At 38.0% G+C, this 27944-nt stretch overlaps 1 protein-coding gene and 1 long non-coding RNA gene across 6 annotated transcripts in view; one reads left to right on the top strand and one right to left on the bottom strand.

The window, feature by feature from the left end:
* PIK3R1 (phosphoinositide-3-kinase regulatory subunit 1) overlaps nt 1-14285 on the top strand; it is a 60413-nt gene extending 46128 nt beyond the window's left edge. For 2 of the 4 annotated variants that reach the window (XM_032674918.1, XM_032674923.1), the window contains 9 exons: nt 2831-2933; nt 3616-3714; nt 3842-4022; nt 4485-4610; nt 5410-5552; nt 5816-5992; nt 6095-6163; nt 8474-8644; nt 9085-14285. In XM_032674918.1, coding sequence (XP_032530809.1) covers nt 2831-2933; nt 3616-3714; nt 3842-4022; nt 4485-4610; nt 5410-5552; nt 5816-5992; nt 6095-6163; nt 8474-8644; nt 9085-9274 — 1259 coding nt within the window. In that variant the 3' untranslated portion in view covers nt 9275-14285. Of the gene's footprint in view, nt 1-1242; nt 1455-2830; nt 2934-3615; nt 3715-3841; nt 4023-4484; nt 4611-5409; nt 5553-5815; nt 5993-6094; nt 6164-8473; nt 8645-9084 lie in introns of those variants that run through there. The other 2 variants (XM_032674922.1, XM_032674921.1) reach the window with 2 other exon arrangements.
* LOC116780255 lies at nt 87-19830 on the bottom strand. Of its 2 annotated transcripts, none has more exons than XR_004354398.1 (4): nt 19743-19830; nt 14667-14755; nt 2033-2201; nt 87-531 (listed from the first exon to the last, which is right to left on the bottom strand). It is a non-coding gene; the product is annotated as an uncharacterized LOC116780255 (long non-coding RNA). The 2 variants fall into 2 exon arrangements; XR_004354397.1 differs by lacking the exon at nt 19743-19830 and adding an exon at nt 17460-17718.
* Nucleotides 19831-27944: the final 8114 nt, after the last annotated feature.

The following is a 27944-nucleotide window of genomic DNA, read 5'->3' on the forward strand; positions in this document are numbered from 1 at the left end:
TGTTAATTTTTTTTAATTAATATTTCTGATATTTCTGAGATAGAGCACATTGAAATGTGCTCCATTTCAGAAATGTTGCTCCAGAATTTCTTATGATGCAGGCACAAATAGTTGCTACAGCTAGTCTTTGTCATGGTTATTTTTGGTCTCTGATTTTCTCCCTCCATAGATTATAGCAAGTATAAAACATTCACGTTACTTTACATAGCATTCTGCTTTGGAGTTAATAGTCTGTTCTGTGCATGTTTCTTCCAAGAGGTGGGAGAGAGTTACAGTCACTGATGGGGGGAGTTAAGATGGAATATTTCTAAATGGGAGGAGGATACTGATGACATAAAGTCAAGTGATGAAGGAGACACTGACAAGGGACTCTTACTTTTAAAAACAATTAACTTGATAAATATCTCAGTGAGAATAAGGCAGAGAAACCATGTGAAAAGGCAGACTAAATCTTTTTTTATCCTGACAGACAGCAAAAACAGTTTTGAAGATCTTGCTCAGTTTTGACTTTCTTCCATGTTTTCAGCGAATCTGCGAAGATTAAAATATTTGCTTTTCAGATTTCAAAATCAGTCAATCCAGATTGATTTGAACTGTGTTTTGTTACATAATGATAAGAGAGGAAGACATCTCTATAGTAAGCACGTTTTATGTAATAGTATCTACCCTATCAGACCTGTGCCCATTAAAATAATAGAAATCTGCACAGGTTAAAAACATAATCTGTATTTCATTATGTGGATATATATGTGTCTCTGTGTGGATGTTTGTCTAAAATGAGTGTGTAATGGACATGCACAAAGTCATGCTCTTTTCCCTTCTGCATCTTTAGTATGTACAGTAGGTCTAGAATCCTTTTAAAGCTTTTTGAATGGTAAACTTCAGACATCCAAGCAGGAGAATGCAGTTGAGATGTGACTGACATGCTTCTAAAGGGAGCTGCCCTGTGTGTGTGTGTGTGTGTGCAAGAGCTACGTGCTGCAGCATATCAGCCTTTTGTCATCCTGCGAGGATTGGACTGTACCATGCTGCTAAGTCAGGAAAATGAACCGGGAACACGGGCACGGAGAGTCCACTTGCTCCTTTTGTGTGTAATACCAGGTTTATATTGCAGTTCTGCTAACTGTAGATTCTTTCCAAAACTGAAATTGTTTTAACATTAATGTAGAGCAAAATAAGGAAGCAGGAGTGGTTTGGTGACATTATTTTGACATGATTGGCTGAGGATTATGATGTAATAGGTTACAGTGCAGCCCCTTATAGGTTTTAAAATGAATTCCAAGACACCATTACAAAGAAAGCTTGACTCTTTTCTTGTATCTGAGCTTACTCAGTGAAACTCATACAAATGTACAATACTGTTTGGAATATGGAAGAACTGGATGTAGAATATCCTAAGACAGATATAAGTTGTGGCACAGACTTGATGTTTTACATAGAAATGGATCCACCAGGTAAAACTGCAGTCTTATTATAGAAGACTTAATAATTTTGGTCTTTTCAATAGATGCTGGAAAATTGCTACTGGATATGTAGGATTTCTTTACTTTGTTATTGACACAAATATTATTTTTTTTTCATAAATTAGAATGAAATTGTTGTTTAGTGCATGGTTGTAGTAATTAGAATCTTAACATATACCTGTCTGCTTATTTAATTGAATTTTTAATGAATTGACCTGTTTATAGTTTTTTTTAAATTATATCAGAGGTAGTTCTAGTCCTGCTATTATATAATTAAAAAAATTGTATTTCTTTTATTATTATTGTTGCTGTCTCTGTTCCACACTGTACCTAAAAGGAGATGCTGTAGTGTCACTCTTGTTTCCTGAAATACTGATTACAAAGCTTTAGTTTGGACTGTTTAAGGAAAAACATTTTTAAAATTTAGCAATATTAATTGAATACCTGTTATAGCATCATTTTTTTCATATTGTATGAAAATATTATGCTATCCTGATATTCATTGCAACTTTAAAAACATTGTCTTTTGAGTCCAGTCATACTATACAGGACAGGAATGATGTACTTACTGAAAGAGCTGAGTTGATTTTTGATGCTGATTCCAATGTAGTCCCCCTTGTTACTAAGTCAGTGCTGCAGTATCTTCTCTGGCACCCACTGGTATACGTATGCAGCTTTGACATTGAGAAAAGGGGAATGTGGTTTTTAATCAGTCCTGCTGTTTGAACACAATTTATTCTGTAGAATAATAAGATTAACACAAGAGATATTTAGGTCACAGATGGGTTTCTTAAACTGTTGGTTTGGGGTTTTTATCCCTTTTTTTTTTGCATATCATTGCACAGAATGCTAAGGATCACAAAAATCCAATTCTTTTTGAAATATACAGTATTGTGTGGGTTTGCGTTTTTTATTACTCAGCTTCTAGGTAAGGAAGCAGCAAAATTTGTCTAAGATTGTTACCTAGGAGGATATAAAAAATTTGGCATGTTTCATTATTTATGTTCACCTGAAGGTAGTGAAAGAAGGTAAAAGCAAAGTTCAGATTTTTTTCTCAAAGGCTTTTTTCACAGAGGGAGGAGGTGAGTTAGTGTTATATTTTGCTTAAAATACATTATTACAAGAGTAACATAGTTTTTTGAAACAGTACAACTTTATTTTGAATTATTTTGTTTTCAGTACAGTATCTTAATTCCTCTAATGTCTTTTAAAAACTGTTAGTGATGGACAACTCTGTTTGGTAACCAGTCCTTTTTTTCCTCATTCATAAAATCATGGAATTCATGTAGTAACATGTGATTTCAAGGAATATATGGTCATGTTCTCAGTGTGTTATAATCAACTTTTTTCCCCCCTTTCATTTGCAGCACTGCCTCCTAAGCCACCAAAACCTAATACCGTAACTAACAATAGCATGAATAACAACATGTCATTACAAGATGCAGAATGGTACTGGGGAGATATCTCAAGGTAAATCAGCTCAAGACATATATTTCTTGTGCTTGGCTTGATGATCTTGCTGTGCTATTCTGTGTATATGTATTATGCTTCAAGTGTAAAACATTTAGAGGTATAAGAGCCATTTTTAGGATATTTTCCAACACAAACATATTACAGCTGGTTTTATTCCAAACATGACTAAAAAGTTACTGGCAGTCAGTTAGAATGTAGTATGCAAAATGATTGTTCTGTTACTTTAAGATAGCTATATGAAAGACTAGCATGAAAGGACAGCACCAAGAAATAAATATTTTCTTCTTTTCTTTCATCCAAAACCTCAATTGTAGACGCAATAGTTAACAAATCAGACTAACAAGTGCCATATATTAGCAACATTTTTAACTGTACTATATATAGGTACGCTAGGCCAGCACTGGCTGCTCAAATTGTACAGGCTTGTATGAACAAGCAGAAAGACCTTTGCATGAATAATAATTTTGTCCAGCAGTGAGAGGACAGAGTATGCCATTTTTGTATCCCAGTTTTCTCCAGCAACTTTAAATGAGCTATTGAATAATTGTACTTATTAATATGGAGATCTAGAAGGCTTCTAAAACCCACCTGTTTTAAACCAGAAAAATTTAGAGCACAGTGAGAGAATAAATGCATGAGAAGTAACTGAAATGATTGGTTACTTTTGCTTTCATTTTAGGGAAGAAGTAAATGAGAAGCTTCGAGACACTGCTGATGGTACCTTTTTGGTACGAGATGCTTCAACCAAGATGCATGGGGACTACACACTTACTCTAAGGTGAGATTAGTTAACACTAGGTCTGTGATACTTGATAGTAAAATGTAATAACTGCATTTAACATACAGTGTGCTTTAGGAAATAGTACTTGAAGTATGCCTAACTTTTCAACATACTGTATTTGCAGGAAAGGAGGAAATAACAAATTAATCAAAATTTTTCATCGAGATGGAAAATATGGTTTTTCTGACCCATTAACTTTCAACTCTGTGGTCGAGCTAATAAACCACTACCGGAATGAATCTCTAGCCCAGTATAATCCTAAACTGGATGTAAAATTACTGTATCCAGTATCTAAGTACCAGCAGGTAATTTAGTCTATTTTCTTTGTGTGTTACTTAAATACTGAGAAATTACTGCAGACTGAGAAGTCATTTATCATTAAGAACTTCAGTTCTGTAAATGCATGAAAAAATAAATTGGGTGTAAAACCTGATATTTTTGTTTAAAAACAACTCCACATTTTGCACGTAAATTTGAAAATTTAAATACTGTGGATACATTATTAAGAAATAAACATCTTAATAAATATCCCACTCAATGATAAAATATATAATTTTCAGTATAAAGCTAAACACTTGCAATACAAATTTTCTTTTTGTCATTAATTTCTCATTTACATATTATGCATTTAGTATTCCCTGTATTGAAGAAAGAGGAATTACATTTCCATGTAATTATCTAGGTATTTTTAAGCAGTTTTATCTGGAAAATCTCTGCAATACAATTGTTTCATTATGGAATATCTTTCCTTCTGCTCATCTCTCCAGGATCAAGTTGTAAAAGAGGATAGCATTGAAGCAGTTGGAAAGAAATTACATGAATATAATACCCAGTTCCAAGAAAAAAGCAGAGAATATGACAGACTCTATGAAGACTACACAAGAACATCTCAGGTGAGCTAGATTTGAAGCAGAGTGGAAGACTTTGTAGATTTTGAAAAATATTATTGTGAATTCATGCTACCATCTTCCTACTCCTCCCCTCTGCCACCACTGCCAGTGCCCTGATATGGTTGCTCAGAGTAGTACAATTACTTCCTTGTGTTTGAACACCCATCACCTGTAAACTTAACTACACTGTGCCCAACTCTGACAACTCCATCCAAAGCAAGTCCATAACTATCTGGATTTACCAGCACTTCTGCATACTGACTTCATCAAGCTGAGTTATGGTTTTCAAGGCATGTTTGCAAGGAAGCTTGAAGAATTGAAATAATTGAAGAAAAGTGGAGAACTTCTGGCAACTTGAACTTTGACTTGAATGACTAAAGACTTGGCTATCAACTAGGTATGTAGTGGCAGGATAGGCTAGATGACCTCATGAGACCTGTTCAGGCCAGTATCTTACACCTTTATTTCAGGAAGTCAGCTGTACCTCTAAGGACATTAGTTGGTACAAAGGGCAAAGGGTGCTGCCGTACGGCTCTAAGCATCACAAATAAAATTTATTTATACAAAGCAAAGATTGTAACTGGTTCTTTTTCTAGCAGTTCCACTTCCTTGATAAACCTCATCATGGTAGCCTCTTGCACAAGCCTGTTGTCTCTATGTCATAAGGCTTTGAAGAATGCCTTTTTGGTAAAGGGATATTGAAGTCTTGTTTTACAGCATACTGAAGTGTTTCTGTGATAGAAGCCAATAAATTTTCCCCTTTGTCTGATATCAACTGTAATAACAATTACTTTTTTTTCAGGAAATTCAAATGAAAAGAACAGCTATTGAGGCATTTAATGAGACAATAAAAATATTTGAAGAGCAGTGCCAAACACAAGAAAGATACAGTAAGGAGTACATTGAAAAATTTAAACGGGAAGGAAATGAAAAAGAAATACAGAGGTCAGTATTTGGTTTTGCATATCAAATTGTGTGGTTTTTGAAAAAACAAACTGCCAAGTATAGGTGTGCCTGAAACTGAAGCAAGATGACAAGTTTAAAGTTGTAAGCAAAGAAACCTCAAATAGGGTAGATGTGAACTTGTGAAATATATAGCTACATCTAGAGAAGTAATCTGTTCCCTTAAGTGTCTACACGTATAAATAGCAGATTATAAAGTTATGAGTAAGAGATCAGAGTTTAACTTACCACATTATTCTATCCAGAATTATGCACAACTATGAAAAACTGAAGTCTCGGATAAGTGAAATTGTGGACAGCAGGCGTAGATTAGAAGAAGATTTAAAGAAGCAAGCAGCTGAATATAGAGAGATAGACAAGCGTATGAACAGCATTAAGCCAGACCTCATACAGCTGAGGAAGACAAGAGATCAGTACTTGATGTGAGTATCATGAATTAACAAATTTGGTTTTAAGTTGTTTTTTTTTTAATGGTATCCAACTTTTGTGACTAAAAATTAATTTTATTTACAATTATTGTCCAGGTGGCTGACTCAAAAAGGTGTTCGGCAAAAGAAGCTAAATGAGTGGCTTGGAAATGAAAATGCAGAAGAGTAAGTATTGAAAGATTTAAATATTTCTGGTGTTTCAAATCATCTTACACAGAAGTGAGATAAAGCATATTTAATTCTTGGACCACACAGAGGAAATCTCAAGCCTACTAACAATGCCCACTGTTAAGGCATGACAGCCTACATAATGCCAGTATTGGAAAGAATGCTGTCTCACCCTCTACTCTCCATTTTTTCAGGGAAGTGTATAATCAAGTTACTATAACAAAGCACTGAAATGTAACTTGTGTCTTTATTCTTACCAGCAAAATTAAGTTAATGAAGTGTTAGTATCTTAGAGAGACGTGACATGGATGGATAAATTGTTCAGAAGGTCTCTTAGGTATGAGCAGCCTTTTTCTGAATTTCAACTGTTGTTGTTGAAATTGTTATCTTCTGTAGTGGTACCCACATGAGTATATCACATTACTGTTGGAGATAATAAATTTGTATATGCTGAGGAGTGGGCCTTCTCTGGTTTTGTGATTTATTTAATTTTTCTGGAAAATGGCAGGACAGTATTCTGTCATTTCAGGCAATTTAGTATACTATGGCTTCTGAGAGGGGCTAGACTGGGATAAAAGCAAAAAGCACTTGGGTTTTGTGAATGTAGACCGGATTTTAACAAAAGCGGGACACAAAATAATATCTGAAGTAGTAACAGTGAAGAATGAACAAATAGAAAATCAGAGTTGTCTCAGTAATATTTGTACAAACATTTTCTGCCTATGTAGTTTCTCGTGCATGCCTTTTATGCTGCTTGGTTGAATATACAACAAAAGCAGCAGACTGACAATGACTCTTCAGTGGTTTTACATTCTAGCCTTGTCTACATCTATTTTAATTTGGCTTGGTTTATTGAGTCTCTTACTGTTATTCTAGAAATTGTGCTTCTCTGCTGTGGTAGAAGCAGGAGATAAAAATGACATACACGTTTTACAGCCACGTTGTTTTCTGAATCTTAGCACAATTCAAAGATGATATGATGTAAAATATGTTGGCACCTGTTCCCAGTAGTACTCCTATCACTTAAACAGTAGAGAAAAAATAATACCACGCTATGGGTTTAGTGTAGCATCACAATAGTAAGTGAAACTGTTTAAAGAACATCTTCCTCTTCTCTCACTCTGTGACTCTCCCTGCCAGCGATCCTGGTAACTGCTGAAAAATTAAACCTTTGATTACTCTTTTTCTGAAGTTGTAATGCAGAAAAAAACCCAAACAGCAATATAATGAGCAGGATAAAATACAGGAATTACACTCTCTATATTGGAATTAGAGCCACTACTGCATGTGTTTGACTATGATGCAGGTCAAAAGAGTATGAGGGTATAAGGGACTTGAAGAGAGTGTTACATGAAGCAGAAGAACCCTTTTTCTCTGTGAAAATTGAATTCTGGGAGAGATTGCTGATTTTTGTAGACTACTCTGAGCATCTTCAGAAAGACAGAACCATGGATGAGTGAGAAGTCATTTTTCCTTAAACCAAGGAAAACTGATTAAAAGCCTTTTACAGAGAGAGTAAGTGCATTATCCAAACACAGACTGACTGCAAGCAGATCAGGAGAGGCAGGGCCCACCAGTGCAGGCTGCTGGGCAAGTGGGGAGCTCTGGAGCTGCACAATACTGAAGTGATGTCCACACAGCCGAATCAGGTGCATCTTCTTTCATGGTGGGCTTTAGCTCAGAGGGTTCTCTGTAACTCTAGAACAGCTATATCCTTGGTAGCTGATTTGGTAGAAAAGGCCCTGTATTATATACTCTTCTCATAATCTGCTTATAAGAAGAGAGAGAGAAAGCACTCTACTGTTGCACCCTTTCCACAAAACCATCTCCCCTATAAATAATTAATCTGTACAACTACTCAAAGCTTCTCCAAGCAGCACCTGTAGTTGATACATTGCATGATTTTTCATTGCTGACCAAGTGTTCAGATCTTTGGAAATCAAGCTGACTCAGAGGGTATTGATTTTGTTGGGCTTGCTATTTACCAAAACAGCGGACAACGGCAGTAGTGGAGTGCTCACAGCAGGTTCTGAAAAATAGCAGAACATCTTTTTACATTCTTCTTCATATTTACATGAGTGTTCTTCAAAGAAATAAGAAACAGAGCTTATATTTTAGTTTTATTCAATGGTTTGAACAGTGCAATATTACTTGGTTTGCATTCCTAGTTTTACCAGGGAGGCAGGCATTGGACTAACCACTGATTTTTTTTTCTTTTTTGTAAGTAATATGAAATAGGCACTATTCAATTAGTGGATTTTACTCTGCTATGTGTTTCACAAATGCATTTTTTTCCAATTTTGGCAGCCAATACTCTATGGTAGAAGATGATGAGGACTTGCCCCATCATGATGAGAGAACATGGAATGTGGGAAATATCAATAGAAGCCAAGCTGAAAATCTTCTGCGCGGAAAGCGAGATGGAACATTCCTTGTTCGAGAAAGCAGCAAGCAAGGCTGTTATGCCTGCTCTGTTGTGTATGTACCTTAATTTGTGAATGATGTAACCAACATTTGAGAGGCCTACCTCGAGCTGGGGGCAGATAGACACTTGCATATGCATGATTCCCATTGGACCTTTAGGTTTAGAAAGTCCTGAGGCCATTCTCTTTGCTGCTTCATTTCCTACACAGCTCCAACCTGTACCATTCCCACAGATAAGCCTCACTCAGAAGGGAAACAAAAGCATGGGTGCACTCCTTTCCATGCAGCTGCTAAGTCCTGCCTATCTCCTGCCTCCCTAAGCCAGCATGACATCTGCGAATTTGGACTACACCCAGGTTTTTACCGTTATCTCACCACTGAAGAGAGGAATTCTATGTACTGACTAGCATCTTAAGATTTATTGCCAATACCTTATTTTCTATCTCAATTTTACTGTACTCACAAATTAAAAACTGGTTTTTTTTCCTTTTTAGGGTGGATGGAGAAGTAAAGCACTGTGTGATAAACAAAACACCTACTGGGTATGGATTTGCAGAGCCATATAACTTGTACAATTCGCTCAAAGAACTGGTGCTACATTATCAACACACATCACTTGTGCAGCACAATGACTCTCTCAATGTCACACTAGCCTACCCAGTATATGCACAGCAGAGGCGATGAACATCTTAATACTGCGGATTCTTTGGTTTTTTCTAAAGAAGTGATTTGACAACATTGAGGCCTCTGGAGAGAAAAGGCTCCTTTCAGCTTTACTCAAGAATTTGCAGTCTCAAAGCTGTTTCAGATAGGACTAGAGATTTCCTTCACAACTGTGGTGGGAGAGATCACAGTAGTAAGCCGTGAATGTATGTTTGCAATCTGAAGTGCTTTTTGGTTTTTTTGTAATTAAGAAAAGAAAAACACGAGAAAAATCCAAACCTGATCTCCTGCAGGGACATAGAGGCCTTTAAGCATGGTGCTTGTTTACGACCACTTCTGAAGCTTTACCAGCTAGAACATTGGATTATCCAGACACAAGGTATAAGAGGTCTGTATCATTCAGTTATTGGAATTTCGTGGTCACAACCTGACTTGGAATGGTGTTGCTGCACTCAGTGGATCCAGACACACAGCATTGTGGATTTTTTTGGTTTCTAGTGAATGATATGTAGCAGAATGAATGGCACTTTCATTTCTAAGGGATACTTTAAAAGGACTTCAGTTACAGTATGTTGTTCAGAGTAATTGTAATAGCAAAGTGCCAGGAAGTGTTTTGTTTAGATGATTAAAAATCCTGTTTTAAGAATATATTTAAGACTGAAGAAAACAGGACTTTCAGTGGCATACAGTGTATAATAGTGTACATAGTATTGGATGACTAACTATCATTGACGGAAACTGTCAATATCAGACTGCTTCTTTTTTCCCTTTTCTGTTTGCTGAAAGCTGAATTCTTAGACTATGCTATGCAATACTGAATTTTCTTCAGGCTGTAGTCTTCTTTCAAGCATATCTACAGGCTTCTTTTTCTTTCTTGTTTCCTTGTCTTTTTTTTTTTGTTATTTCTTTTGCCTGAGTGTATTTTTCCTGGTTATTTTTTGTTACTGATTTTCTTGTTTGTTTCATGGGACTTGCTTTTTTTTGAGAGTTTTTGTTTGTTTGTTTTTTAATGTACAGGAAGCCAGCAAGAGTTGGCTTGAGAATTAAAACTATGAAATATTTTACAATTTTCTTTAGAAAAATAGAATATTGAGCTACTAGCTCAAAGTTTAAAAAGTTCGTAAATTTTTTTTGATGAAATATTTGTTGGGCAGTGCCTGATAAGCTTCAAAGCTGCTTTATTCAATAAAAAAATATATGAACATTACGAAATATCACTGAGTCCAACAATACTGTTTCAGAGATATCTTTAGAATACGGTACCATACTACATTTGCTTCTTGAAGCATTTTGAACTTTTATCACAATTGTCTTTGTATTTGGAAGACAAAAAACAAATAGTGTATCCTTCTTTGATAGTGACTGCAGAAAAAAATGGGGATATTTTGCTACTGCAGTGTAGAGTGTAGATAGTTTGGATCTCAGAATGAATCAACCTTTCACAGTAAATAAATGATTTCTTGACCTGTGGCAGAATTTTTGTCAGCATGTAAAGATATTTTCATTTCATATGAAGGAAGTTTCTCTAATCTGTTGCCTAGGGGCTTTTTTGTATTAGTATTATGGGGAAAAAAAAGCTTCCACCTCTACTGAGAATGTTTGGATACAATATAGAACTAATTAAGACTGGAATATGTCTTTTTTTGAAAATGATTAGGCTATGATACTTACTTTCAGAAGTTTGTAGGCCAAGGCAGTATCAAAGTGAACAGTTCCATAATTTCAGGGCACCAGAGACTTACGTAATTATGGTTCAGTTAAAGAAAACAAATACATGAATCCTACTAAACCAGATTTATTAGTAATTCTGGGATAATTTACTGTCTGTGGTTTGCAATGGTTACTTATTGTCCTGACCACTGAGGAAATTCACACATTGCAAATTGATAAAGTAACAAACTTCAGAGAAATCTTGGAAAAGATTTGACTAAGTGAACATATGACTTTATTCTTCCCCCAAGATTAAAAAAGACAATACCCATTACCATTAAAGAGAGTTGCACACACAATCAAAAGAGCAAGACCCATGGAGTTCTCCCACAGTAGCTCTGGTTTAGAGATATTTGTGTTTTATTTCTAAATATGCAGGGCTTTATAAGCTGTTGGAGGAAATTTGCTGGTCTCCAATGATCTTTATATTATCATTTCATTTTCAAATTGCTACTTCAGTTCTGATGCTGTAAGGCTTTTGATTTTATTTTGATTTTGTGCTCTTTTTTCTTGGTGGGTTGTCTTTGCTTTCCTATAGGTGTATTTTCTTACTGGAATTTATATCAGGAAATGCGATTCAACAAATATTAATGTTTCATGACAGTCATCACTTAGAAAATTATTCTGAATATTTTTCCTTAATAGAAGTAGAGTCTTCATCCCTTACCTTCCTCATTCCACACTCTCTTCAGGCCTATAGGACCATGTAAATTTGGTATACCAATAACTGGTTTTTGCTGTGAAAAGCACCAACAATTACTCTAGCATACCAGTTATACTATTGGGCTTCAAGTTACAGCTTAGTTGAATATACAGTAGTTTAACACTTATAGCAATCCAAGCTATTCTTTGGACATATATTAATTTCTGAATGTTAAATATTTTAAGAGTAAAATTGTATTTTTTTCTCTGTAGGCAAAATATATAATCCAAATTGGTGTTTCACGCAGCTTTTGTCAAGAAATTTTATCATAGTTAAGGCATTTGGATCTAATTTTCCTCGTATTAAGAAAACCCCTGCTATGTCAGTGGGCCATATCCTTAGCATGCCCTGTCCAGTATGGAATATAATTCCATACTGAATGGAAACATAATTCCTGTTTGCTGTGCAACTTCTCTTCATGTGTGGCTGTAGGAGAAAAAAAACCAGTGTGTATGAGATTTGGCACTTGCTTTTCTTGCACAAACAACAATGAGAAATAAGCACTGTGTTGTAAGGATGAGCGCTTAGGGCTTCTTAAAGAGATGTTCTGCCTACACAGGGTCTATGCAATTTGCAGGGATCAGTTAAGTCTGATGCTGTGGAATGTTGGTGCTAAAAAATAACTCCGGAGCAGTTAATTAGGGGTAAGATAAGGAAAGGGTTTAATGTACCAAGGCAATAGGTGTTACAAGACGCGCGCCCAGCTATGCCCGAGATGTTACATTTTATATTATCTGTCCAATCCCAGGTGTGTCCACCCCGTAGCCTTTGCTCTGGACCGCCTCGGATCGATCCCCTTAGAATTGAGTCTGGGGGCTTTTTGAGACCACCTACTTCATCAGTCTCATCATCTTCAGAGCACAAAGGGTACATAGTCACCTAATTCCTGACTCCGCTTTGTTATTCAGGCCCTGATATGGCTGTTCTCTAAACAGCATAGGCCTTGCCTTGACAAGAGACTAAACATTGCCACTGAATTCAGGGGTAGATTTGATATGGGGAGCATAGAATGGGGTAAGAGGGTTAAGGAATGTGTAAACTACTTGTATTACAGGGAAAGGGAGTGAGGGTTGCTGCTTTTAAAATCTACTTCTACTACCTATAAAACTTATAAGATTTATAAAAATTAGAAAAATAAAAAACTATTAGGGGCTTAAGGCATCAAGTCCCTCAAATTGGCATGAGTAGGTTTTCTTTGGTACTTATGTATTGTGTGGCCTCTGCATTTCTCTCCCTCTTTAATGCACAAAGCTAAATCCTGCCAAAGGCCCTATTCACTGCAGAGTTGTTTGTCTTTAATGTACCATATCGTTCACTCCAGTTTTGATTTGATCTCAAACAGACTACTATATATGGGGAAAAAAAGCATGGGGATATAACTGAAGAAACACAGTGGTTTTTTTCTATACTTCTGTTGATGTGTAGCTTTTTCATCTAATATAGTATGTGGAAGGGGTTTGTTTTGTTACCTTTTTCAGGGGAGGGTGGAATTTTTTCTTTTGATTTAAATTCCTGAGGTATGCTGCACTGCAGCATCTCTTTCACAAGACCTTTGAAAGGTATGAGACATAGCAAAGAGAACCAAAACTCCCAAGCAAAATAAGTAGTTTCTGATTTACTTAAGTTGAAATTTGAATTTGCAGGTTGGGGATATGTATCTGCGCATACAGGTGCACACTTGCTGTGTTAATGTGTGAACAGATCCCAATATAGGTGCACTTTCACCTTTCATTCAGAACATGATCATTTTGCTGAATTCAGTAAGTGATGTCATTAACTTTGTTTAAAGACGCACACATGCACACTAGACCTTTGTGGGTGCAGCATGTTTCCAGATACAGTTAGAAAACTGAGTTTCTGTGTTGTTGGATAGTTTCTTAAAAAAAGAAAAAAAAAAAGCAAAAAAAAAAACTAAACAAGCTTGTCTGTATGGTTCTGTTAGCTAAGAAATTTTGTCAAGCAATCTGTAAAACCAAATCTTCAGCTTTTTTATTTGATGTCAACTGTTCTGTAGTGAGAAATGGCTTTGTCTTGTAATTGGCAATGAAATAATAATGCTTGGGAAAACATTCAGATGCTTCTAATGAGGAAAACTTCTGCCGATTTTCACACAGTGCTTTTGCTATGCATGGTATTAAGTTGGGAAAGTGAATCCTGATACTAATTTTTTTCAGGATCACTTTAGAAATGGGCAGCTCAAAGCACAATGCCTCCCATGGGACAAGGTTCTAAAGTGCAACATTTTATGTAGAATCATGTTGTATTTACTGCAGTTGAGACTAAACTGTGGGAGTTGGTAATGTTACATTGCACTTGTCCTGATGAGATTGCATTAGCTGCCCAAGATGCTGCTATTTTCTTTTTTATTCTTGTTTTTAAAAATAAAGCTCTGTTCTGTTAAATGTCTTTAAAACATTAAGATTACTTTGTTTTAAAATTGTCTTTCAGGAGGTGCAGGTTAAAGCAGGTTGTAAATTGCCTTTACAAGGCAACTGTGAAAACATGCCTCCTTGAAGTTTTGTTCAAGCTGTAGAGTTGATGGAGCTGTGTCTTGTTTTTGGGTTGCTTTAAAAATTGTAATAAGTCTTCAAGCAGAATAAAGGTTGTTTTGAAACTGCATTTCAGTTGTTGAGGCTTCCATAAGGACTGTGATGTCTCTTTACCAGCATCCTTCTGTATGTGAAAATTAGACCCAAATATTATTAGAGGGAATATATATTATGTAATGTATATTATATTTATTATGCTCATATAATATATATATTATATATATAATGCTAATATATAATATTATGCTCATATTATTAGAGGGAACTAGGGAAAAAATAGTTTTAGCAGACTCTCAGCCATCCTATGTCTTGAACTGAATGGGGTAGTTGGGTAGCTCCAGAATAGTCTCCTGTCAAAACAGTGTCAAAATCACAGTTCTGCTCATCTCATACTATATCAAAAGCAGTACAGTACTCATGATCTGCCTTCTACAGTGCATTGTTTGCTTACCCTCACTATTGGTAGATGGTATTTGACTTCTTTAAGTCCATTCTTATCTTACCCCAAAAGAAGTCCTCCAGGTAAGTCAGCCAGCCACTCTGGAAGCAGAAAGAGATTCCTATTCAGATTCTGTCCAAGGTTTCCATTCCAAAATTTGCTCACATTAATCTCTAAATACCTTTGACTGAAGTACTCAGGTAACACGGGCTTGGAATAATTCTTAATAATCACAACATTGTCACTGGCCCTTAGAGATTCTTAAAAGAAACTTAGATTAAGGACTATTATCGTATTTTTACCCTGCTTATTAGAAAGCGAGGTTAGATCTCCAATGCATGTGTCTGTTGCAGTGTTTCTGTTAGTAAGCTGATTCTTTTATACAGACGCTTAGTTTATCTTATTCCTACCCCCTGAACCAATGCTGAGGAGCACAAAGGCTGTGCAGCCATAGAGTCGACATCTAAAAATAAGGTGAACTAGGTGGTGAATTATGCATTGTCCATCATCATCTGTTGTAGAAAAATTAAGACTGATGGATCATAATCTGCAGAAGTCTATGGACTAGCAGATTTCTTTCCTGTATCATACATTGTATAGAAATCACTCTTGGAAGATTGGAAAAGTAGTTTGCAAAAATGTCATTCTATTTTTACTGTCTGCAGGCAAACACCCCCTCACTTTCCCTCTCTGCTTTCTTGCTAAGCTTTGATGGTCATACAGTCATAGGGAATATGAAAGACTGCTTCAATCTATCTTTGTGCAGCTACAAGTGGGTGTAATATTTTTAAAGGATTATGAATGCTTATCATGGATTTTGGTTTTTTTTCTCCCCAAGTTGCTTGACTCATGCAAAGTCATGTGTGAGTAACTTCACACAATTCCTTTTGTCTGAGCTGTGAATCCTGAGAGGAAAGAGAAAATTTTAAAACTCAGTGTCACCTTCTGCATGGCTCTGCATAGATCAACACTGGTACTCCCCGGGCTGCAGGTGGGGGCAGCTGGGCACAGGGGCAAAGAAGCAGCGCTGCTGGAGCCCTAGGCCACTTCTCCCTGCCTATAATGGCTTCCCATGGAGGTAGCCCTCCCATCCACCATGGAGAAGAGCCCCTCTTCTTCACATAGAGGACCTTTTGAGACGATTACCACCAGGATACACCTAATATTTACCACAGGGGCCCGATTCCCTCGTTTAGAGGGTGCAAACAGGGGAAATGGCAAACAGTGGGGCCTTGCCAGTATTCCTGAATGAAAAGAAGGCTAAAAATAAGTGGGTTTGCTTTCACTGTAGGGCAGCTTGCAGGGAAGTGGGATCAGACATGATTCCAGACAGATGTGGGCTTTGCGAGAGGCACTAGGCCTTTCCTATCTCCTCTGAAAAAACAGAAAGCAGGAACTGTGGGAGCACTGCTGAGGACACGGTTCTGGTGTCTCTTTTTTTTAATCTCTTTGAGGACCTATGTCCTGAAATACATAGACCACCAGAAACAGAAATTCTTTTGGACCTTCTGTAAAAACAGATATTGATTGACCAGCCTCTATTCAAACTTTGGGTAATCTGTGCATGGACTAGCCTTTTGACCTGTGATCAAGCAATCAGATAACCACAAACATCCTGATAGTTCTTTGAAAAAGCAGGTTTTTGTCCATGGCTGTACCAGGCCTTGTTTCCTGCCAGAGTGGCATTGCAAGGACTCTGCTTGTACTGTTCTGTCCTCTATGAAGAAATTACCTTTGCATAGTAAAAAAGGAGGTGTTTAGGGCTACTGATTTAAATGTGCAAATATTTACATGAGTAAAATTTAGCAGGTATCACACAAAAGGATCTAAAACCTATCATGCTCGGGTCTTTGAACAAAAAAATATTGACAAAACTGGACACAAATATAGTTAATTCAGATGATGATTTCACTGTTGTGTGTTTGGTATTCTTGTCTCATTAGAAGACCATAGCCTGAGAAGAAAGATACTGAGTTCATACCTGAGAGCATTAAATCCTCTATAAATGTTTGTTTTCAACATGGTTTACTTTATTTTTCCACAAATCTTGTGCTTGGTATAAAACATTGTTGGATTGATCCTTTTGCTATTTTTTTTTTTATGGTGTAACTACTGGAAAGTCCTTCAGCAGGGTGGTCCATGGGGTGTTAGCTGAAACAGACATACTGAGAGTCAATGTTTGGTGGTGACCTTCCCACAGGGAATAGCATGTCTGGACTGTAAGACAGGATGGTCCATCACAGCTGCCTGTCCAGCACTCAAGGCAGTGATTCAGATGGCTTTCACGTGCCATCATGCCTGTCACTGCACTCAGGGTCATGAGGCGTAAGCTTTACCTATCTAAAAGGTGGGTATAGCAATTCTTTGTAGCTTGTTTATTGTGAGGCTGAATGGAGACCTTAAAGAGCATGACGTGGAAATATGAGAGGAATGCAAATCAGCAGCTATCAGGACTGGAGCCATACCAGAAAGCAAAGGCGAAAAGGAAAGCTTCGCACCTCTCACCCCAGCCTCTAAGCAAGGACCATGCTGGGCCTCCAGTCACCCTCCACCTTCCCTGGGAAATCTATGCAGGATTATTACTCTGTTGAGTAAAGGCTGCCACTTAAAACAGCACCTGTTTGCAGATGCAGTTTGCTGCTCTTCCTTGTTTCAGAAAGACAGTGAGTTTGAACATTTTGAAGTGGGATTCATTTCATCTAATTTTAAGCACCTAAAAGAAAGGCTTGTCATCAAAGCCGTCTGGCAAAACTCTCTTCCCAGAGAGAGCCAGGCAATTCCTCGGGGTTATTTCACCCTACCTACCTCAGGCACTATTCTTAGGATGCAGTGAATCACTCTATGGAGTCACTTCTTTGACTGGAGGGAGAGCCCAGGCAAATGGCTTATGCTAGATGTGCAACTTTAATGTGCCTCAGGTTAGATGAACTCAGTCTCTTCCCTGCTGATAAGCAGTTCAATTTTAATCTCTCCAGTACCAGCTGCAATGTCTTCTGCTCTTAGGCGTAATGATAAGGGACAATTAATTTGGGTCTGGAATTAAAATTCGTTTACAGAAATTGAGTCTTTCATAATAATTGTAAAGGTGGCAGAGAGGTTCAAAAAGATGCTGGACCATATCAACCTTGGAGCTGTAATTCTGGACTCCACACAGAGGAATCCATGATACTGCCGCCTTCTCTGCCTGCTCCAGGGACAGGCAGAGAAGACCTGGCTTATCAGTGCCTTCCAACAGCCTATGTGAAGGCTGCACACCTGTCTTCTGAGGAATACCTTGGTCTCTTGCCAGCCGTGTGACCAGCCAAGAAGACATGGATGAGGAAGATGCTGCTGTTTTTTCCAAGTGAGGTCAGTTTGTTAGTCACCATATCTGTATTCCCTTTCTTATCCAGGGAAAATTTAGGAAACCTGACTTTCTTTCCTTCCAATTGGTCCATAGCCAAGACACAAAGTGAGGTATTAGGATAGTAAAACTAAGAAATGAAGAACTTCTGCCAAATTACCTCCCAGTCACACTGAGCTCTACCTTAGGGCAGGAGAGCTGTGTGGAATTCCTCAGGCACCTATGGAAAACTTAAGAAGGTCCTGTGGTGGTTTTTGGGTACAAGAGTATATGCATACCTGCGTCAGTTAAACTAAATCTTTCCGTGAAGAATGTTCTACTGAGAAGGGTCTGCAGACTGCAAGAGGAGTTTGCCCATCTGGTGAAGTGGAAGATCTGGCCTTGAATAGCCTCAGTGGCTAGAGCAAATGCAGTGTCAGGTCAGACGCAGGAACATTTTGGGCAGAAGATTCAGGAGTCTTGATGTGAAAGAAGAGAAGCTGTTATGCAAACAGCTGTTGCTCAACGGGTAACAGGTAATGTAAACAAGAAAGCCACAGATTGTCAAACCACTCATGAGGGCCAGGATTCCTCAGGATATGTGAATAAGATCCTCAAAATGGGTTCACAGCACTGCACCTCTTTGTGGTAGGCACTGTAGGTTTCTGGACAAAAGCATATTGCTCCTATGTGAAAACAGACTGATTTAGTCGGTGAGTAAATGTGCACAGCTGCACTCCTTCAGGACTGTGAATATTATTTCAGAGAGGATGAGAGGACAAACTAATTTAAAAAAGGAAAAGAAAGGCCAAGTGTATACAAACACACACAATTAAATGATGTTGATTTTTCAAAGTGTCTTGGTCATCATTACCAATAACAATGTTACTAAAACTGAAATCTTGCCATGGTTCGTCCATTTCCCACTGTAATCTTGGCAGGCACAGATGATCCAGTTCTTGTCCATTGGTTCTCCAGTGGCAAAAACACCTCTTATCTGGCTGGACCACATGTGCTTCCAGTAGGGTGCGGCCAGAGACTGGACCCAAGTTGTCTTGAGTTAGCACAAGTTGCTTGGGTGACTGCACACCCTTATGACAGCTGTATGTGAGAGCTCCTGGGTAATGCTGGATCCAAACAGCCATTTCAGGATGGGAGCAGACAGGAAAGGAAAGGGATTGCTATTAAAGTCTTGATAGAAATTTTTTTCACAAGAATGTCCTTTCTGGTGTCACATACAGAAGAGCACATCCTCTATTAAGGTGGTCAAAGAAACTCCTTTTGCTGGAGAAGGTGGTTAGCTGTGACAATTAAATGAACAAGTTTCCCTCCCTTATTTTCTCAACATCTATAACAACGTGTATGCACATGCTCCCTCCAGCACATCTATGATAGAGACACCCTGACTGTAATATCTGTGAGCACCACCTAAGGCTGACCTGACATTTCTTAGCTGAATACAATCATTAACATGGCCCCAGGTCTGAAGGCAAACTAACTAATGGAAAATGTGTTCAGCTTCTTAGCCAGGCTGTGACAATGAATAGTGTTCCTTTCAAAATGCCACAATCCCTACATTTCTAAAACTCATGTGTCCCTTAAAATTGGTATAAAATTTATGAAAAGTTTCTAGAGAAGCAAGAGAAATCCATGTCAGTGCCTCAGTAAAAAGTAACAAGCGAAATGCATTGCTGCAGGGATTTTCCAGAAAAGACACCCTGGGCTTGCAAAGCAGGTCTACCACAGCTCTATCAGTGTATCCTTACTGTACGAATTTATGATTTCTGGATTGGATTTCTTGTATTCATCTCCAGCCAAAAAACAAGGACTGTGGTCATTCTGACTGTCCTCAAATCATGGTGTTCTGGCCACAGACAGGGAAACTAGCTCTAGTAGCCAAAGCTGCTCCCACTCATGCACCTGGGTTGTTTAATGTGGCAATGGAGCTGCAAGGGAAGGTGGTGGCTAGCTTATGCCCTGATATGAAATCAGGATGAACCTGAGAAACATGCCTGACCCCAGAAACTCAAAGAAATTGCTTCCCTATCTGGTAATACATATGTAGCTCTTGACTGATGCATGCCCATGCCCAATTCTTCTTTTTTGTATTTTCTTCTTTGTGCTGATACCTTCAGATCTCTTTGGCTCACAAAAAGTATTAGCACATATTAGGCAGCTGGTTTCTCCTGATTACTTTTTTAATGTCAGCACAGTCTTGAAGCTGAAACAGTGGACTGTATACTCCCTGTGAGAAAAATACTGGTTAATTCTGAGTATCACTCGCAGCAGATACTTCACGTCTGACATCTCTCTACGCTTTCACCCCTAGAGGTTCTGATGCAAGCCTGGCTCTGGAGCTTTGAGAACTGGCTCCCACTGAGAGAGGGGAACCATGAGAAAAGGGGAAAAAGACTTTCCTTCCAATATTTTCCTAAGCTGCCCCTATTCAGTGGATCAAATTCATGGTAGATCTATTTGAATGCAAGGAGAAGGGTAAAAGCAGAAAAACATTACCAGCTGTTCATGACTAGTATTTCTCTTCCTGTAGTATTCTAAAACCTTGGATTTACTTATCTTTTCAATTTTACTCTTCAGACAGTTGAGAACAAAATTTTCCAAGCCAACACCTTCATCAGTTCAAAGTTATTGGTGTATTTGTGCTGATGCATTTGATAATCCAAGGTTATATTCCTGTATCATATAAATGACCCACTCAATGACAAAATGTCATCATTCTCCATCCTTTCCTAAAAAATAATTTTAGTCATGGACCTTAAAAGAAACTAGAAACATAAGGCTCATCATGCACATATTAGAGTTGATCAAGAATTGTTCTGCAAGGGAAATTCTTATTAAAAAACCCTCATTTATTTCATATGAAACCTTCGCAAGGGTTATGAATTTAGCAGAGCTCTTTCAAAGTTCAAAATAAAAAGCAAGACTCCAGTTTCCATCTAATATAAACCTGATAGCCAACAGTGACCATCTTAGTAGACACTTAGCATAGATGAGATCTAGGAGAGTCTTCAGTGAGCAGAGGCTGAAAACATAAGATACTCTAGTTTTTCCACCAGGCTATGGAGTTTGTTTCAATCCACTGGAACTTTTAGTCCATATAAATAAAAATATTAATTGAAATAAATAAAACTGATTATAATGCCTGGTCATTATGACACTCACCAGGGACACAGGAAAAATGAATTCACATCCCTGCTTCAATGGTGACTCCATGTCTACAGCATGAAAATTAGGCAGGCATAGGCTGAGACAGGTAATTGTATAGCTATAAAGGTGGTGATATTTTTCTACAAGCAGTTTGACTTCTTGTGTTTTTACTGAGTAGTACAGCTCAAGAAGTGATATCTGCATCACAATTGGTTTTAGATCAATGTTTACATTTTGAGGCCTGTTTGGTCTTCAGTGTGAATCAGTCTTTGGATTCCAAAGGATCAAAGTTTAGAAAGTTTTTCTAGACTCATGAAGAACCACCTTATGCAATTGTAGATGTCACAAACCTTTTGCTTTAGACAGATGCAACTTAAAAACAGAACAGGAAACCAAACCCAACCAGGTCTAAGTATGACACAGCAACCAGGCTGAACTGGTGTTTTCATGACTGTACTTTATCCACTCAGAAATCAGAAGTACTTTAGAATCTCAGTTTTGGTTTTGTTCTTTCATGCTGAAAAACTTCAATACTGCTTAGTCCTCTGGCTCAGAAACATGAACATTTGAACACAGAAGTAAAGAAAACAAACTAACTAACTAACTAACAAAAAACCCAACCCCAATAACCAACCAACCAAACAAAGGTCAATGAATGTGTTAGAATCTTTTATGGCTCCATAAAAACTAACCATAAAGCATAGCTAACTATTTGCTGATTGTAAACTCAGAGTTAGAAAAGACCCCTAGCGCTTGTTTTCAAATGCTTTCCCTCCAGACTACTCCAATCCCAGCTGAAATTGATGTTAACTAGAAATGAGGAGACTGTGTATACCAAAAATCTCTTTAGCTTCAATGACTCCATCTAATGCCAGCAGAATTACCTTGATACCCTATAGATAGATCTGGCTGCCATTTATGTCCGTGTTTTTGCTGTTAAATTAAAGCAATTAGCACTTCCTACTTGCTAATCTAAAATATTTTAAAATGGTTTCTCCTTTCTTTACCACAGTTTTAGACATGACTGAACAAAAATCACTGGTCAGGTCTCCTAGCCTTGAAGACATGCATGGTCTGGTAGAGAAGTCTTCTGTCATTCACATGGGCGGAGTATCAAAGTCCAAAAATTCTGAGTGGGTGGTAGAATTGCACCAAGGATATTGATTTTGAAAAGCTGAGTAGGAGAAAAGTCAGATTAACGTTTCTATCAGATAATAGAGGGTATTAGAGGAGCACCTGTACAAATGTGTTCAACAAGCAAAATGGTGATCATATCCACTAGGCTATTTATTTGACAACTTTTTCAATAGTTTATCTAGCTCTGGTGATACTGCTTTTGTAAGTAAGAAAATGTAAATTATTAGTCTCATTTAATTTTGCTGCCACAAGCTCCCGTGGACTGCTTTTTTATTAGTGTCATAGAAACATTTTCCCCTTCTGTGCTTGACTGATTGCACCCAGTACACCTGAACAATATTTGCAATTGAAAATAGAACTTGTATTTCCCAATTAGAGAGCCTGACTATTCTTAGAGATGACCAAGTTTCTTGATCATTGAATCTGAACTATAAGCTTGGTTTACATATATTGTTCTCACAGGGTGGATTCCTTTTTTAATGTTCTTCTGCATGCTCATGTCCCTGTCTGAAAAATAACTGGTGGGAGTGAGAGAGAGAGGGCAAATTGACAGACTGATCAGATGCTTGACTTACTTACTTGGTCATCAGCAATCCCATCCTTTCAGGACAGGGCAAACGGTTGCTAATGAGAGCAAATTCATGGGGACTGGTGAAAAGATATTCTTGTGGTGGTCACCTTATTCAGAAGGTTTAACATTTTCTGTTTCTGTTTCTTTGTGGAGAGAGCTGGGGTGGGGGTTGGGGAGGAAGTGGTTTTTTCATTAGTGATAAGTGCAAGGAGAGGTGTACATTTCCTCTTCTAAAAGTATAACGTACAAAGCTGCTTGCGTTGGGTTTTTTTGTGAGCGTGTATTCAGGCACACAGGACAAGTGAATTAGTAAATGTCACTGCTGGAGCATCACCTTTCACCATAAGCACAATCAGTCAGAAACCCCATACCTGCCTTTTTTTTTTCAGGTTGGCAGTGGAAATTCACACTTCAGGGTTGCCTTATCAAAACTGAATCTGTGAGAAAGCCATTATATAGTACTCAACCCAAAGAGGATCAGTTCCTAAGATGGTAAGCAACTCAGCTGTTTCAAAGACAGTGAAAATTTTTGACTGCGTACGATTGTGGTCTCCTTCATCTAGAAAAGCAGAAGAAAAAGGTAGCAAAACTATCAGGTAGAATGACAAATATGGTTAAAGGTGTGAAGTAGCTTCACTGAGAGAGCACATAAGCTAGACTGGGACACTTTAAATTGGAAAAGAGGTTGACTAGGAAGTATGATAGGTACAACCACTTATGAAAGACAGAGAGAAGGCAAACAGAGGAAATTCAGTTACTGCTTCTTAGAACACAGGGTCCAAGGGCATCAAAAAAACTTAACAGGTGGTTAATTTAAAACACGTGAATGCAAATAATATGTAGATTAACTGTGAAATTCTTTGACCTGGGAAACTGTGAATACCGAGGAGTGATCAGACAAATTCATGGCAGTCAAATACATCAGGACTGCTGAACAGAAAATTGCTGCAACTACTGGCAGGTAATAAAATCCTTAGATTGCAGGTAAAACTAAAGAAATGATAAGCCACAGAAGCCATTATATGGGACTAATCAAGGATGTGAAAAAAAGTTATGGTGAAAATTTAGACTCGGATTCCTAATTTTTTAAGGTTTTGAGGGTTAAGGTCATTATAACTTCACCTGCAATACTCAAGTCCACGTAGTTATTTAAAGTTCTATATTTAGAAATGTGGGAAATTTTTTTTATTACTTTTTTTTTTTTAGGTCTCCTGGGGCTCATGACTGAGTTAATAAAAGTTCTGCAAAAAATCTGTCAGAATGCCATCTCTGCAAAGAACTCGCTTTCAAACTCTGGGGTATACAGTACCATATCTACACATACTGAAATTACACCAAGTATTTGTTAACATAAACAAATAAGGGGATATTCTTACCTCATTCTTCTGAACCTTTTCTTCAAGGGTAAAGGCAATTTTAATTTCTAGTATTTCTCAGCTTTTGCAGAGGCATTCTAAGAGGCTCAGTTTTAAACTGAGATGGAATGTGTCCGCAGCTGAAATCTAAATGGATAAAAGGGTTCTGCATCCCTGTTGAAGTGTTCTGCTTAAATGTTTCATCTTTAATGCAATCTATACTCTGCCCACAGCAAATGTTCCTCCCAGCTGCTGTTCTTCCCATAAACAGAAAGGGGAAGAATTAAGGTACTACACTATCCAAACACGTTGAAGCCAAGAGTTTATTAGCTGCCATCCAATATGGAGTGGATTATAATAGATTCGGTATTTGCCTGCCCATATATGCAGAACTCATATTGCATGAAGATAACATTCGGTTAGTTAGAAACATTTTCCTGTTAATTTAGTCCTCTAAATTTTCAGTCATTCAAACAGATTTTCCTCCTCCTTTTCATTCTGGAAAACTTCCCAGATGGGTTAAAAATGAGGATTTTTTAATCGTTACCCTGTGTTCAGCCTTAAGGGGAAGTTTTGTCTTGAACTGGAAGGAGGTAAACTAAAAGTCCTAGGATCATACCAGATTCAGCCCATTATTCTCTGAGTTATCATAGATTAGTCATTGCATTTCCATCTGATGAATTTCTAAATTTTATTCCCTCCTGCCGTTTGTCTCCTTTGTCATTCTCCATTACTTGACTAAGTACGAGTAAAATCTTCTACTTCCAAACACTGGAAATACAAAACCCAACTAACCAAACAAAAACAACACATCCCCCCAGAAAAATCAACCAAACAAAAATCTTTGAGATTAAGACAGTGACAATTCTTAGATAAAGAGTCGTAGTAGTATAAAATTGTATCATCCTGAATAATTTTCAAGGCAGATATCACAGTTCCTCCTATTCAGTGGAATAAAGATATATCTGGCGTTCATTCCAGGCACTAGGTGAAGGTTTCTCAGAGGAGATACTATGTTAGATGAATCTGTCAAACTTTGTGTTATCCCCAGTCTCACCCAGTAGCCTCACAGCCATTTTACTTCATTTTTGGCCTTGTGTGAGAATAGGAGTTAATTGAGAGTAGTCTATGTCTATCAGACCAGGCTGCTCATGGGAATCCCACTGATGACTCTCATCAGCTTGTCTCCTTTGGTCTAGATGACTCTGGGGAAAAATAGACACAATTCACTCAAAATACTTTTGTACCAAAAATGTATTCATCCCTCCCTAGGAGTATGAGTGGGTTCTTCTCTTCTTAGATTCTTTCTTTTTTCTTTTGTTCTGCCTTTTCTTGTGCATACACAGTGCATTAGGCAAGCAGGAATTCGTTTGAGTGTGTATTAAAATACCCAGTCCAAACTTGTCATTGCAATTGGTTACATTTCTTCTTTTTCTCTGTTTCAGCAAAGCCTTATCTCTCAGCTTTCTGCCACAAGGTTCTTTGAGGTGGGGAGGAAAGGCATGAGAGAACACTAAATCCGTACGAAATTAAAAGTAAAAAATTAGACACGCACACAGAAAAGGAAAAAAACTTCAGAAAGTTAAAAGAAGCAGTTTCCTCAGGCTCTGTGACTGCCGAGCTTCAACTTTTAGTGTCTGGGAGGAATGACCAAGGACACTGTACTTCTGGAAGAGCATTGTGATATTATAACCACTCACCATATTCAGCAAAGCAATATCATTACCAGACTCCATAAATACCAGTCTCTTTTGTGGGAATTATTCTTCTCTATAGAAATAATTAAACATTTACTGCCCTAAAGCAAGGATAGGCAATTAAGAGGGGTATGATGGCCCAGTAGCTATATCTCTCACTGAGGGATATAGGAGAACAAAATCCTACTCTAGCATCCATTTAATTATTTATATGCCCTAGTAGATATTATTTGTCTATTATAACACTAACAAGAGTTCTCATTTGGCAAAATCTTGTTTCAAGTAGGTATTAGCGTCATGACAGTACTCCACTATACTGGGGAAAAGATGCTTCTTGATTTCTTAAACTGACTTGGAGACAGAAGTTCATTAGCAATTAGCCATTCTAGTGAGCAGAAAACTGATCTCCCTTCCCCTTGGGTTTTTCTCCACCAAACAATAATAATATTATTAATATTTCTTTCACTTTCATGAAAAAAAAGCCAACTCTTACCTGCCACTCATGTGGCAACAAAATTACACCCCAGCTGATGGGTTACCTTGTCTCATTCGTGTCATAGGTTATAAATCTGAGAGAGGAATTTTTCTTTCCCTGCTTCCCTGTAAGAGAAACAGAGTTCGAATAGGGAAGGGAGAAGGGAGTTAATTAGCCTTACAAAAGAACTAGCTAGCCAGGCTGCATTCCTCGCTGATGGCCCATCAGAGGCTGGGGGGAGAGGGGAGGAGTTTTGGAAGGGGGTGGCTGGCTCTGCTCGGAGGGGAAGGGGGCAGACTGCGGAGTTTGCTCTTGGGGACAGAGACAGGGATCTGCATGTGGGCATTTGGAGAGAAGGCCTGGAAGTTTTTCTTTCTGGTTTTTCATCCTGGTGAGGCCGGACCACTGGACTCAGTCGGCTTGCACACTGCCTTGTGACTCCAGCTGGGACCTACTGGGTTTTCATCGGAGAGGTCTGTGCTTGCTGGGAGAGATGGGAAGAGCCTTGGAACACCGTCATCTGGGAACCACAAGAACTGCAGGCCCTGCACCCCCAGCGATCCAACAGCGCGCCCTGCAGGCCACGATTAGGACTGTGCTAAAGGACAGAGAAGTATTCATCCAGACCTTTTTTTTTTCTAGGACTACTGTCTAGTTTTTTTGTGTTCTTTTACTGTTTTTTGCCAATATACATATATCTTTTAATAAAGCATTGTTTGTGTTTTTTTTTCCACACTTCCTCAATTAAAGCCCCTTAATTTTGAATTTACAATTGCTGAGAGAGAGGAGTTTGGTCTATCTCATAACTCATCCTCTTTAGCAAACATTCCAGTCTCCTCAGACTGAGACAATTCGACACTTTCTCAGTGATATCTGGAGTATATAAAAAAGCCCTGAACTGTTGTAAATTCATTTTGAAGTCCCCTGAAATGGGCTTTGCTTGTGGAGCTCTTTAGCAGTGTGACATCAACCTGCCTTATTCAGGTAAAACAACCCCAAGAGGAAATTTAACACTTTAAAAACTCTGGGTGAGTGTAGAGAGACCAAAAGCTCCGGCCTCAGAATTGAGCTTGTGGAGTAGACTTTGTTACAAATCAGCTCAGCTGCGAAACAGTTTTTTGAGAATTACTGGGAGAACAGCTAACAGCAGGATAAGTTTGATTAGAGACATGGAATTAGGTGGAGTGGCTTAAAATAAACTGTTCAGATATTTTAAAGCTATGACTAATAGGAAAGACTGGAAGAGTACTTTGGATATATTTTTGTTAGATTTTCAGAGAAAGCACTCAAGAAAATTTGCTGGTGGCCAAGGCTGTGGGGAGAAGGAAGTCATGCCAGTATGAGCATAAGGCACTGGGCAGGGATATCAAACCCCAAAGGGCTGGTGCAGAAAGGTCTCTCCCATGGGAGAGGATGCTTAGCAGGGCACGGTTTAGGAACTGCCCTGTACATGTGTGATGTTATTCTAGTTTGGACTAGGAAATCTTTTTCATAGCTTCAATAATGTGTTATGATTGCAGATTACCTCAAACAGAAACTGAAACACTACAACAGCAAACATTATCAGC

This window comes from Chiroxiphia lanceolata, chromosome Z, assembly GCF_009829145.1.
Source record: "Chiroxiphia lanceolata isolate bChiLan1 chromosome Z, bChiLan1.pri, whole genome shotgun sequence".
Classification (NCBI taxonomy): domain Eukaryota; kingdom Metazoa; phylum Chordata; class Aves; order Passeriformes; family Pipridae; genus Chiroxiphia; species Chiroxiphia lanceolata.